Source organism: Plectropomus leopardus, chromosome 6 (assembly GCF_008729295.1).
Source record: "Plectropomus leopardus isolate mb chromosome 6, YSFRI_Pleo_2.0, whole genome shotgun sequence".
Classification (NCBI taxonomy): Eukaryota; Metazoa; Chordata; class Actinopteri; order Perciformes; family Serranidae; genus Plectropomus; species Plectropomus leopardus.
This window is the reverse complement of record NC_056468.1, coordinates 10,885,604-10,899,384: the sequence shown is the minus strand read 5'-3', so window position 1 is coordinate 10,899,384 and position 13,781 is coordinate 10,885,604. Positions and strand designations below refer to the sequence as shown.

Sequence of the window (13,781 nt, the reverse complement as noted above, 5' to 3'; positions counted from 1 at the left end):
GTTATGTACGTGTGAAAAAGAGGGAGAAGGGGCCCTAAATTCATCTGAATTTAAACATTAGCATTAAGAATGCTTGGTAAAACTTTCCATGCCAGCAGCCACTGCAGCTACACAGTGTCACAGTAGAACCATGTCAAAACATCTACAGGCTTCCTGCTGTTTTGTAGCATTTGATTCCTGCTTCTTTCTTTTAGCATTCGCTCAACTGAGGTAAATATGTAGCAGTTATTCCTCTATAAAAAGGTAACAGTGTGTGGCAATAATAAAAAGACGCTTTAATTGGAGTGCTGTCCTATTTTGACTGCTTTGATATCCATTTTGAGGATTCAGCACCCACTTTCAAATAGTTATATTGTGAGCGAGCATGTGGTATTCCTTTTTTTTTTTACTAGCCATTGAGTTTGAGCATCACATTCAGCGCTGCACTGCCACTTTCTGGTCAGTTATAAACAGTAACATGTTGACAAACATAAAATAATGTGATTTCACTGGATATAACAGGCTATCAGGACACTTTGTGAGACACTAGGCTGTTTTTATTGGTCCACTTTCATGTTAAGCGAGAAGACACACAATTCCACAGTACACCACCATCATGTTGAGGAGATGAAATATAGATGGAGCCCACTGCGCTGGAACAACTTAAATAGGCTGCACTGTGAATAACTAAATCTTTGACCCTGACATCTGAGCTGCTTCTGAGATGCAGGAACAACACTGCCATCTGGTGGCTTTTATTGTGTATTGCAGCACATTTTACACATTGATATGACTCACTCCACTGTACATTACTTTAATCACAACAGTGAAAACTTTGTAGTTTGCACAGATATGACTTTGTGTCCTAAAGTAAACATACTCACATTTGTCTGTAGATTTGGCACAGACGACACAATAAGAATTTAAAAAAAGGCCCCAGTCGTTTGTTAGGTCTAGGTGCATTTATGGACAAATGCTGAGATATTTATATTAATTATTACAGGCCTGGTCAGTCTCCTAATTTAAATTTAAGGCAGTACATAAATTAGTAGCTTATATCATCAGCGCCGACTATGTTGGGGCTTGAAGCAGTCCCAGCCAGGCTTTGGTGTATATGTGTGCTCAGGAAGGATAAAGTCTTTCAGTCTATCTGGTAATGGCAAGGCTTTGACTTTGTCTTCCAGGGGCCACGGCTGTAGGTGGCTCCTTATGAAAGCCCTACAAAGGCATCCCAGAGCAGGAGGGCTCGTGTCATGCTCTACTACACGCTTGTGCAGGTCTACCAGAGCCTGAGCATAGGGGTGAGGGTCCGCATCGGGCACAGGCAGCTCCAGCCTGTAAGGCAGATGCGGCGTGGGGTCATCCACCCTTGCTAAGTCGAGCAACACCTCGGCTTGCTCCAGCAGCTCGGAGGCGTGACTTTGATCAGAGCACTGCTGCAGGGCTGCTTGGAGCCGCTGGAAAAGGAGGCTGTAACCTGACCAGCAGGAGGAGACGTGATAGGAGCAAACCAAAGAGGCTCCGCTCTGGATTAAGAGCACAGCCAGAGGGAAGAGCAGGTCAAAGTGCTCCAGGCTCGTCTGTGTCAGGGAGGGCTCGCCGTCCTCGTTTAGACAGCAGCTGGGGTCCACACCGTGAGCCAGCAGGAGCCGCGTGGTTTTTAAGCAGAAGTTACCGATCTCAGCAGCGTCCTCCGCACTGGCCTCAAGAGCCTCCTTAACCAGAAACACCAATGATGACTCAACTGTTTCACCGTCTACAGTGGCAGCATTAATGTCAGCACCTGCGGTGAAGAAAACATCAGAATAGCATCACATCAAATCTAAATCAGTTAACAACTGCACGACTGAATAATTATTATGTCCTTTATGAAAATAACTCTTTGAGTATTTACTGGTTACGGCTCTTTAATAAGCATTTACTGCTTATATTAAAAGGGTTAAAAAAAAGGAGGGAAAAACAAACTTCATGCACGAAGCAGGAACAAATGCACTTGAATTAATTTAAAAAGCCTTTATTCAAAACATAGATGGGTTTCAACCCCAGAGTCTTCATCAGGGCGCAAAGGTCTGCACCCTGATGAAGACATTGAGGTTGAAACCGGTTGGTGTTTTAGGTATTTTTAAAGCAAGTAGCCATGTTTTGAAAAGTCTTTTTAACTTTATTCAAGTGCATTTGTTCCTGCAGTACACGTGAGTGCCATGTTTTTTTTCCTCCCATGTTTTGACCCTTTTCTTCAGAAGCACCTGCAATTGTTCTCACATAAAAAAGGAGCGTCCAGTTAGACCAGAGGGGGAAAACGAAACCAAAAGCGCTGGACGAAGAGCTGAACTGCTCTGCATACATCTTCACAGAGACCTGTTTAACCCCTAACATCCCGGATCAGGCTGTTGCACTGGATGGGCAGACCTTGTTGGGAGCCATAAGGACACAAGACTCTGATGCAAATTCAAAAAATGCACTGCAGGAAAACTGAATGATGCCACCAGCAGCAACATGCCCAAGCAACTAGATGGAATTTTCATAGTAGCTGCTGAATTTAATCAACTCATCCTTCAGCTCCAAAGATGTAGCAGGATCAAGGACAAATGTAATTTCGTTTTTACTTTGTTAACTTTGTTTAAAAAATGACAAATAAATCTACCTTCCACCTTTGTACTTTCAATCATCAGTAGGCAGGAAGCTAGCATCCCAATCTGTGTCTCTATTCTCATTTTTTTCTATACTTATTACTACCAACCTTATCTGGGGCCATTATTGTATCAGGACTGACTGCAAATGTGTGTGGACAGATGTGTAACTCTACAGTATCTCAGTCCGTGTGTGCGTAATGAGTTTTGTAAATGTGTACAATAATCTCTAAATATACTGAATTTTGTGAATGTGTACAGGAAACTGCAAATGTGTATTCAGAATCTTTGTGTGTGTAATCAGATTTGTGAATCTTTGAAGATCAGAAGGTGCATTAAAAATTGTACACGTGTAGCCAAATCTGCAGTGGTGGAAGAAGTATCCAGATCCTTTACGTAGCATAATTACAAACATCACCCTGGGAATTTTTTTTGTAACAAATTAAAGTGCTATTTTGAAAATGTAACTTAATAGTAAGTGAGTATAGTCATGAAAATGTACTTAAAGTATTGAAAGTAGCCAATTCAGACAAATCTTTAAAAAAAAAACTTAAATCCCCCACAAAAACCTCAAATTAAAAAAAAAAACATAAACCTGTAAATATGTACATAGATCTGTGAATGCATAGATAAATCTGTATGCATGCATAGACACAAAATCACAGGGTGCTGCCACCCACTGGCGATATGTAGGCTCATCTGTAGAGCTACTGAGGCACAGTGCGGCAGAGCAGTACCGGCAAATGTCCTTACACATCTACAAATCACCACAGACATCTTTGCCACGGCAGAAGTTAGGCAAAAGTCACATGTAAACAAACAGGCAATTGAGAGACCTGCCTAGATTGTAACTGGACCTTTCAGCCATAAATATCTACGTATGCACACTAATTTGTCTAAATATTCACAGATTCTATGTACACATTTACAAATGTCAGTACACATTTAGAGTTTCTTCTACACACTTACAAATCTGATTAGGCACGCATGGATTGAAATACAGTAATACAGTATACCTCTTCAATAGGGGTCGACAGATTATTGGCCTGGTCGATTATCAAGGCTGATATTTGGAATTTTGCAGATAATCTGTGTCGGCAATCTGTGTTTGTTTAAATGATCGGCAATAACATTCATAAAAAAATGTGCGTAATATACTCAACCAAAACCAGGGAAGGCATTCTGCAAGACATGCAAAAATGCCAGCACGGGAGGAACTTTTACTTTGTAAAACCTCAGGGAGCTATTTTTATTCATTCATCTTTTATTTAAATTTTCACTAAACTTTATAAAAAAAAAAGTTGTAGGGAACTTTCTGTGTATGATCTTAAAAAGTCTCAGTTTTGATTAAACATTTGCAGAAGGCATTTAAACAAAGTTTTTGGTTGGAGTTTGTCATATTGCTTATTCTACTTTTCAACTGAAATATTTTCATTTTTATTAGAAGTGCATTTTAGTTCCAAATATCAGCTATCGGTCTCATTAAGTGCTAATAATCGGTATCGGCCCTGAAAAACCAATGTCGGTTGACCCCTACTCTCCACACACATTTGTAAATAGTTCTGCTACAACCTTCTTAAAACGGCATACATTTTTAATCCAAATAAATAAAACAAATTATTTACCTGTCTGACAGATGAGGGTACACATACTAATCTATTTTTGTTAAATCCGTTGTTTTCCGATGTTACTGACTTAAAGATGCACGTGTATGATGATCACAGTCAGGATTTATGCTGGACTGTTTTTGTTGACAGCCTATATAGTCGTTAATGTTCCAGAATTACGGCCACACACAAAAACTGTCAGACATATATTTGCAATAGCTACATAAGGCCCTACATTTAAACAGCAGTAAAACACTTCAAATGAAATAACTTGGTGAATGAAGATGCCATTAAACAGAGTGACTAATCAGAGGTTTAATGGCAGAGTCAACGGAGGAAAGGGACTCAGTGTGCCAAGCGTCACCTTTAGGTCCACAGTGAAAAGACCCAGCAGCTGCAGCAGAGCTGCTATTCATCATCTTCTGTGGTGGGATGAAGCATATCTCAGATGCGATCTACGAGGAGACCCCCGGTGTGTGGAGGTCTTCCTGGAGAACGTGATCTTTGATGCCATCAGCTAACTGCACCGAGCATGCTAAGAGGAAGGCCGTGTGACTGCCATGACGTGACGTACGCGCTAAAGACGCAGGGAGGCTCTCTGTATGGCTTCGGTGGATACATAGATGCATCTGTCATTAAAATCCTAAAAATGGGTCTGCATAACATACGTTTAGGTATGAGTTGTCTTGACAACGTATTTTTAGGTCACACAATTGTTCTTAATGAATTCATTTATTTGGCCTGTTTCTCACCTGGCAATTTGGTCGTTGATATCTTCATCAACTCCACATGATACCAGCAAAAGCCTAAAGTCAACCCCACATGCCACTTATCGTGAAGGACTGGAAATCTGTCTCTCAACCAAGCAGTGGTAGAGCAAAATCAGCTTTGAGAAAATTCTACAGTTAAAAATCTTGTCAGTCCGTGGCTTTTATGCCTGAATCACAGGATTGGTTCTACTCCATCTTCACTCATGTTTAAAAGTGAATGTGCATATTTTAGGCTGACAACCACTGACAGTTTACTTTGATCTAAAAATGCATACAGGTGGGAAGGTATGCATAATAACACAAGTTTCTGACAGTAGTGGTTTGACCGTGATCCTGCTTGAGAGGGTACTCGACTGACCAGAAGTGGACAAGAAGGCAAATTGAAGATGATGGGTGTTTTACAGTCCGTACCTCTCTGAAGTAGAAGCTGGATGTTCTCTGTGTTGTGCACGGTGAGTCCATCGCTGCTTGCCAAGGCGTGGAGCAAAGGTGTTTTTCCTTTGGAGGCACGACCAAAGTAATCGGTCTTTAGAATAATGATTGGGTGACAGAAGAAACATTTTTGAATAATGCTCGGCAATGTAAATGTACCATGTTTATCCCTTGCATTCACATCAGCACCGAGGTCCAGCAGGGCGAGCAGGCAGGGGAGCCTCTCCGACTCCTCGCTGGCAAGATCCAAAGGACTGCTCTCATGGATCTACCAAGGAATATTTGTTTTATTTATATAAACCGTAAGAAAACAGAGAAGACACCACGAGAACAAGAGAGGATATGAATCCAAGTTCAACATTTGCCTCACCCTGTCTCTCTTTTCAACGTCTGCTCCGTGCCCGACCAGCAGCCTCACCATGTTTGGCCTGTTCCTCAAAACTGCTATATGTAGAGGATTGTAGTAGGACACTGGGTCTGGAGAGCACAAACAAACATCTATAATATACAAACTGAGTTTTATCACAGAGATAAAATACAAATCAGACAGATGAACACTGATGACAATAATGCATTTTCTTTAAATGATTCTGGGCAAAACTTTACACCGTACTTTCGTATAATGCTGGCTATGGAGACCGATTGGCCTTAACCCAATGCATATGTTTGAAGAGTTTTTGTTGATTTGTGTTTTCTGTGTTTGCTTGTGTTTGAAATATTTACTGAGTGCTGTAAAGGAGCAGATGTGTTGACAAACTTAATATTCTGCAAATTTGTTTTCAAGTTGTTATCTGTTGGGCTGTCTCACCAATTGTACTTGGCAGCAATCCAGCTTAGCAGCAGACAATACACATTTAAACTTCATTCTCAGTTTTGCATGTCAGAGAACTGCACCTGCACCTGTTTGTGACTTACTAGGTGCATCTACTGTGTGCATTACTGACAAATTCTCTAATATGTATATATTAAGGTCAGTGTCCAGAGTATTGAGTACAGGTCAGAGTCGATAATCAAATGCTGTGTGATGGCACAGTCATTTATATATCAACTTAAACCTCCTGTGTAGCAGCAGACATTAACAAATGAAAATATTCATCTAACCCTGATTAGTAAAGGCAAAACTGTTTTAGAATGGTAAGCCATTACATATCCCTTAAGGCCCTGATCACAGTGAGACACATTGCAAAAAATGCATCTCCAAACAAAACCACGGTTTTCCTATGGTTTGGCACTCCTGGTTCCACTGCTATTTTGCACCATGCATTGTGGTTTTCCAGTGGTTTTTAAACATGCATAAAAGTTGTACTGCTTGTGCATGTCACGCTTGGGTCAGAGAGCCAATCAAATTAAGCAAGAGGCGGGCTTTACTACTGTTTTGATGCTGATGTGATAGAAACAGTGCGATGGCAAATGCAGACGGAATACTGATATTAATGATATTTAATTACGGTGAAGGTCACCCCCATTATTCAAACAATGTCTGGCGAATGCTTGCATGGAGTTGTGTAAGCAGCCAGATCAATCCCTCTGTTGAGTATAATGCTATTTGTTATGCCAATAAAAAGGCTAGCTGGCTAGTTAGTGCCCCACTCCACAGGTGCACCGTGCTGTTTTGCACGACCCATCTCTGAAGCTGCCGCACCTGCAGAGACATGTCTGCGTGTGAGCAGGGCCTAAGGCGGCGCAACTGTTAATGCATACCATGATAAAATTACAATTATCCCATAACCACAGTCAACTGTCAAACCCCTTCCATCACTCCATAAACAAGCACTGAGGATAACAAATGAAATGGCACCACTGTTTAATTCTGAAAAAGTCCAACTTGCTAAATTATGACAGCTTTATTAACTTTTTTTCTTTTATCAAACTGATTTTCAACCATGTCAACAATCTCGTGTCAGCTGCACTTTGTCAAAATGACACAAAATAACAGCAACAACAATTTAGCAGCCACTAGAGGTTCAGAACATGGCAACTGCAGGATGGCATAATGAAAAACGTTTATCATCTTTTGCAGCAAAAGGAAAACATTTTTGGAATACCCCACCTACAGAAATAAGAACAAAAAACTGATCAATAAACATTTAAGGTGAAACAGCGGCTAAAACAAAACCAAACCTGCATGTACACAGACAGAGAAACAGATACACAGAGATGGTACATACTGCACACACAGACACACACACACACACACACACACACACACACACTAATAAAATGATGCACATACACATATACTGCCACTGATTAGGAAGAACACAAACATGCACCCATATACATAAGCAACACATGTAAAATGACTGTTATGTGATGTATATGTTATTTTCATGTGATCATGTCAAATGTATGAGAATGTCACTCTTTTATGTGCTCATTTTAACTTATGTACTCCTGGTATTGACAATATGTTGTGACTTTTTTTTAGCAGATAAGCCTCAACAGAGAAAGGGATCACACAGAAACACACAAGAACACTGTTAGTAGCAGCCATAACTATATACGCTGTTGCTTCAGCACAGTGCCAGTCACAGAGCTGGCACACGCTATTCTTAAACATGAAGGCCAACGATGATAACTTGAAAAAGAAAAGAGAAACTTTTACATTTTTTTGCATGCTATGTGGGAGAATTGTCAGTGTTAACTTTCTGGAAAGAAGCATTCAAGAAATGTAAAAGATGAATGGAGCAGCCTCTGCCAGGATCCACTAATTATGTCCCTGGGGAAAGACATTTTTATTACCACCAGAGGTCACCACAGCAGAGTCTGGCAGAGCCCTGGCAGGTTTCATCACAGCTGCAAGACACACTGCACTTTCCACCACAATTTACTACAGGGATACTTATTCTCTCAAGTGTATATGGATGACAAGTTGCTCATTTTACAGTATGCAGTTCCTTGTGTAAAATGTGAAAATGACAGGTCCACTCATGTTTCGTGTGTCATTATTTTTTTTATGCATTCACATGACAAATTGCATGTGGCAGAGACTCAAGAGCCTCCACTGAAACTGGAGCAAAGTAGAAGCTACTGTGGAAGGCTAGTTACTAGCCATTACAGCAAAAATATATTTCCCTTGGGGGAAAAAACGGATTAAAGGTTTAAAGTTTTAAAACTTTAGCACACTTCCAAAGTGTGATTGTCCCTCAAACTTGATACCCCTGCTGTTACAGAAACAAGTCCTAGATACTGGGGAAGTACGGCCGAATAAAACCAAGTTTTAATGATAGTACTGCACTTCATTCGCTACGAGGACAAGATGTATTTTTGTACAACAAATTACACAGAAGCCAAACGATGTACTGCTGTGGACGGGGGTCAGCAACGAAATCTATCTAAATATATTTCAGCCACCTAAAAAAACAATAACAGTTTAAATGTACGCTGTATTGAGAATATTTTCACTGCTCTTCCTCTCTGTCAGACGGCCTGTTTGGACCCCATCTATGCTCTCGTCACAACCTACCAGACTCCTTTGAACAAAAGAGTGCATTTAGCTTACTGAACGCAGGAGCTGCTGGTCTACTACTGCATCTATCTGTTAATTAGTTTCTGCTATCGTGTAACTTTGGTGAATCCAAAGTAACTCTTTTAAACGCCAAAGTCACACAATCACACAAACAAAATAAATGTTTGAGGCAGCGGTGGACCAGCAGCTCCTGTGTTCAGCCATGTTAAATGACTGTTTCTCTCAATGGAGTCTGGCTTTGAAGAGAGTGATACATTTTAAAGTTGCATATCACTGTCTGACAGCAAGGTGAAGCAGTGAACTTGGTACTTTATTAGATGGCTAAAATACATTTTGTTACCGACCTCTCCACAGCAGTACATTTCTCAGCTTCCATGTCACACTTCTGCCTGTTTCTCAAAACTGGGAGCGCACCGTACCGACTGGCATCTACTGTTTTGTAATGTACTGTCAATGGATAAGTAAACCGCGGCGTCCTTCTAGACCCTGATTTAAATTTTGAATTCCACATAAATAACCACCTTAGAAATATTGCCAAAGTTCAATCATTTTTCAACCAGACATACTGAGAGACTCATGCACGCTTTTATCACCAGCAGGCTTGATCACTGCAATACCCTTCTCTCTGGCCGACCTCAGAAAGCATACAATAAACTACAGATTATTCAAAATGCAGCAGCATGTGTATTGTATTTGCATTGTGTTTATTTATATAGTTGTTTCTCTTTTTTATTGTCAGGCACCTTGTATTGCAATTTGTCAGGAAAGGAGCTTCATAAAAAAAGAAAAAAAAACACTTGATTTCTCACCTTCAAAGTTTAGATCAGCTCCATGGCGTAGAAGGATTTCAGCTGCGTACCCCAGTCCCCTTTCTGCCACCTTAAACAGAGCGTAGCTGATGCCTTCATCAAACACTTCTGACTGGGACTCCCGCTCTAGGAGCTCTGCTAGAGAGCTACAAATACCAGACTCATCCTCAGGGCTTCGGAGTCTGGACACAAGAGCAGAAAGCTGTGTTAGTCCAACTGAAATGCAGTAAGTGTTTCTTTTTAAATGTACAAGCAGCAGTTAGGACACTATAGCTAAACAACTGCAACAGACAACTGAACATGAGCTACATTTTATTAATGATACCATTTATATCATGATCAAAATGACCTGCCAGCTTAGACTGAGAGAAATTGTTTTTGATAGCAAATGGAAAAAAAATTGATGGTCTACCACACAGTGGAATAAACGTTTGAACTAACTGATGTATATACTCTTTAAGAGACTGTATATATATATAGGCCCTTCTTTGAAAATGGACATATGTAATGATGATTTTTATTTTTTGTGCTTCTTTTTGTTTCGTTCTTCTTTCTATCTTTCTGAGGGGTATACTACGAGGCAAGTTCAACAGAGCCGGGCTCTCTTTGACTGAGGTGACTCGACAAAACCCCTAAGGCTTCGGTCAGAGCTAACAAGATACCACGAGTTGGTTATCAACTGTCTCTCAGGCTTTCTGCTTCAGACTCTTCACAGAAAACATGTCAAATGATGCAATGGATTTCACAGACTGAATGATATCTGTGATAAATACAGACAGACTCATCTATCAGCTGTAGTGTAACAGCAGCATAAAAACAGACTTCTTTAAAAAAGGGGCATGTGTAACCATGACTGTTCCTTTTTTTGTTTTTCTTTCTATCGCTCCCTTTCCAACATTTAAGATGAAATTTCTTGTTGCTTGTTTGAATCTGTTCATTAAGTATTGGTCTCATCAATTTGTGTTTATTGCCATTTTGTTTTATTTTTATTGTCTGTTTTTTTACATGGTCCAAATATCTATCTATCTATCTAAAGAAAGACATAAATTAAACTTGCAATTGTGTTGACAAACTAAAACTTATCAAACATTACTATTCAAAAACAAGAACAGGGGTACATTCTCCAAACACTTATCAGAAATGAGGAAAAGATGATTTTGTCATTGTCAACTATAAAATCAAAGTTACTTCAGCAAAACTCAAGTTTCACTGGGTTACAAAAATGCTTGATGTGACTCAATCGCACATCACAAAATAAAAAATAAATGAAATAATATTATGACTTACCTGTTCTCGTGACTTCCGTCTCCCTCCTCCAGTCCAACCACACACATGACAGCGTCTACCAGCGGCTGATACTCATATATAATCCTGCGAAACCCGTGGAGGAAAGGCATGGCTCCTCCGCTCCTCACTACTCTCGTAAGTCAATACTGAAAACACAAACGTGCAAGAAAATACAAGTTTATATCAGCAGCTTCGCTTCAGATCAACCTGCGTCACGTTACGTCGAGGTCAACCGACAAACGTCGTCTGGACACAGGTGACACTTAGTGCAAACTGGCTGTTGTAGACGCTCCCCAATAGCCTAATAAATGTATCTTTGTCATTTCTGCTCACAAGACTAAGTTTGACTTTACTGTAAACATTAACTTACGTTCAGTTTTACTTGCTAACTTACGGCTAACTTAAGGCTGAGAAAAAAAAGTTACAATGTAGCATGTCAGCTAACTTAGCAGACGTCGAGCGCCACACACACACCCTTGCGTTGATGTCTAACGTTGAATGTATCTGTCATTTAATTGATAAATCATGAATTAACGAGTTTACGATACATTTCTTTAACAAGGCAAATCAAGAGAAACTCACGTCAGTCGTTTACCTTCAAAACAGGAAATTAGCTCCCCTCACTCCCACAATGGCCCGACAGTGTTTTCATTCCCCTTCAAACCACAAAGGTAACGAAGGTTCCTCTCTACGCTCAGTCCTTGAACACTGGCTAAACTTTCCTGCATTAAACAAGACGTGTCCAGCTTTCAACTTTAAAAGACCACTAATAAATGAGCAAAAAAAAAGAGGCATCTGGGTATACTCATATACTCTAGGTTCTTTTTTTTTAATGGCAGATATCTGTTCTTTTCTTATCTTTTCTTATTTTTTACTGTCCTTTCTTTATTTCCTTCTTTTTTAATTTATTATTTTTTTTTACAACATTCATAGACTATTTGTATCCAACAAGACATTTATGAAAAATAGTGTAGGGTTTACTTTATAACTGTATGAGTGTACTTAGCAGTTATAATAACATGAATAATATTTACACAGGACTGGTTATTGTGAGTGTTTTGGGTGTCCTAACATGATGGTGCTCACCTGAAGGGTTTACACCAATATGGCACGTGAAAAATTCAGCAGCATCTAGCAGACAGCACAATATTGGACCTGAGGCATATTGTCAGCTACACCATTAAAACTGTGGTGATAAGCTTGGATAATTACAGGTTTACTCAGGAAGCAGCTCAGACTTAAGAAAAGAAACATTCCCTTCCAAGCAGACATCCCAACTGCAAACTGTGAACATATGTCAGACACAACGAATGTCCCCTGTTGGTTAATAAGCAAGTTTCCACATTTATTTATTAAAACAATTTATTTCTTTATAACGTAATGGGATAATTGTCTATAAGTGCCAAATTTCAAAAATCATAATGAACAAACGTGTTCTGTCATGTTTTTTGACAAACAATAATAACAGCTATTGTCTCATTGTGTCTGTTCCTTCTGGAGATCAAGTCATTGATTACCATTTGGCATTTTTAGTTTGATATACTGACAAAATGTGACCAACAAAATATTTCATTAACAACAAAAACAGTTCTAAAAAAAAAAATACATTGTCCATATGGCACATTAGTCCAAGACAGCAGCTTTCAGATTTTTTTTTTTTTTTTTTTGATGACTACTCCATTATGCCGACAGCATCTGGCTGGTAACAGTCGCCTTTGTCCTGTTTAGCAAACAAACCCCTGCCGTGCCTGGGTTTGGTGACAGATGGCTCGCTTTGAGAGCCATTGAGGAGTGCTGTCTTACAAAAGATGTCATTTTTAACACTTCCGTTAGTCTGATTTTGAGCACAGTGTATGTTAATGCATTTTAACACAGCATGTTGTTACTGACATACTGTATTGTGCTGCGGAAAGTAATTTCTTGCTGAGGAAGACATATTAGTTAAACTGACACGTCCTTCTTAAGAGCGTGACTTGGCTACTGGTAATATAATTGAAGTACTTTTATTTGTATTCTGAAGTGTATGAAAACAAAGAGGCTGTGCTAAATATGGGAAGTTTGGATGGAGGGGCTCGACCGTGACGATAGTTGCTGCCAAAACAAGTGGACGTGTTTGCAGCACTTTAGATGAAACTCATACTGTCCCTACATTGTACTGATAAGGTATACGAAACAGATTCTATGTCATAAAATGTGTTATAACAAGATAAGAATAATTTAAATGACTACAATTGTATGTGTATGATGTAGGCAAAGCACAGTATCTTGTATGACTACTGATCCAATAATGGTTGATTCAAACTCTGTCTTTAGGTGGCAGCAGTGCATCACAGGCCTACTCATCAGCTCTCTGAGCTTGGAATCAGTGGTACACATCTGGCAGTATACAGCACATGCATGAGCGCACGGTTTTACACATGCATGGAGGCAAACATTTAAGCCATCATGTAAATGTAGACATGAGCAATGCAAACAAGCAGCTCTGGGAGAATCTGCTCAGCATACTGAGAGCTCCCCCTCTGAAGTGGAAAACAGAATGCAGTAATTTAATCAAGGTCTGATTAATTTTGTCGCTTTCAAGACCGTTTTTATTTTCACATCCAAGTCACCTGATCAATAAAGCACTGTTGCCTGAACGGATGGCGCCCTGCTCACAGTCCCTCCAATGTGGCTGAGGTCTCTTTTGCTGTTTTCCAAACACGCTCAATTTACCCTCAATTTTCGAGCCATGTGCTCATGAATAATCTACTTTGCCTCTCCTTTTACAAATCTGCCACCGATTAGCGCTGAAGTCTTTG

General features: G+C 39.8%; 1 protein-coding gene across 3 annotated transcripts; it reads right to left on the bottom strand.

Moving 5' to 3' along the window:
• Window positions 1-534: 534 nt before the first annotated feature.
• Window positions 535-11,634, bottom strand: asb6 (ankyrin repeat and SOCS box containing 6). 3 transcript variants are annotated; one of them, XM_042488799.1, is made up of 7 exons: window positions 11,579-11,634; window positions 10,984-11,129; window positions 9,697-9,878; window positions 5,789-5,895; window positions 5,578-5,686; window positions 5,398-5,484; window positions 535-1,762 (listed from the first exon to the last, which is right to left on the bottom strand). In XM_042488799.1, exons 2-7 carry the CDS (start codon window positions 11,091-11,093, stop codon window positions 1,041-1,043), a joined length of 1,317 nt encoding a protein of 438 aa, XP_042344733.1. In that variant the 5' UTR covers window positions 11,094-11,129; window positions 11,579-11,634; the 3' UTR covers window positions 535-1,040. The 3 variants fall into 3 exon arrangements, with proteins under 3 accessions (XP_042344733.1, XP_042344732.1, XP_042344731.1); XM_042488798.1 differs by having other exon boundaries at window positions 11,566-11,613; XM_042488797.1 differs by lacking the exon at window positions 11,579-11,634 and adding an exon at window positions 11,458-11,476.
• Window positions 11,635-13,781: the final 2,147 nt, after the last annotated feature.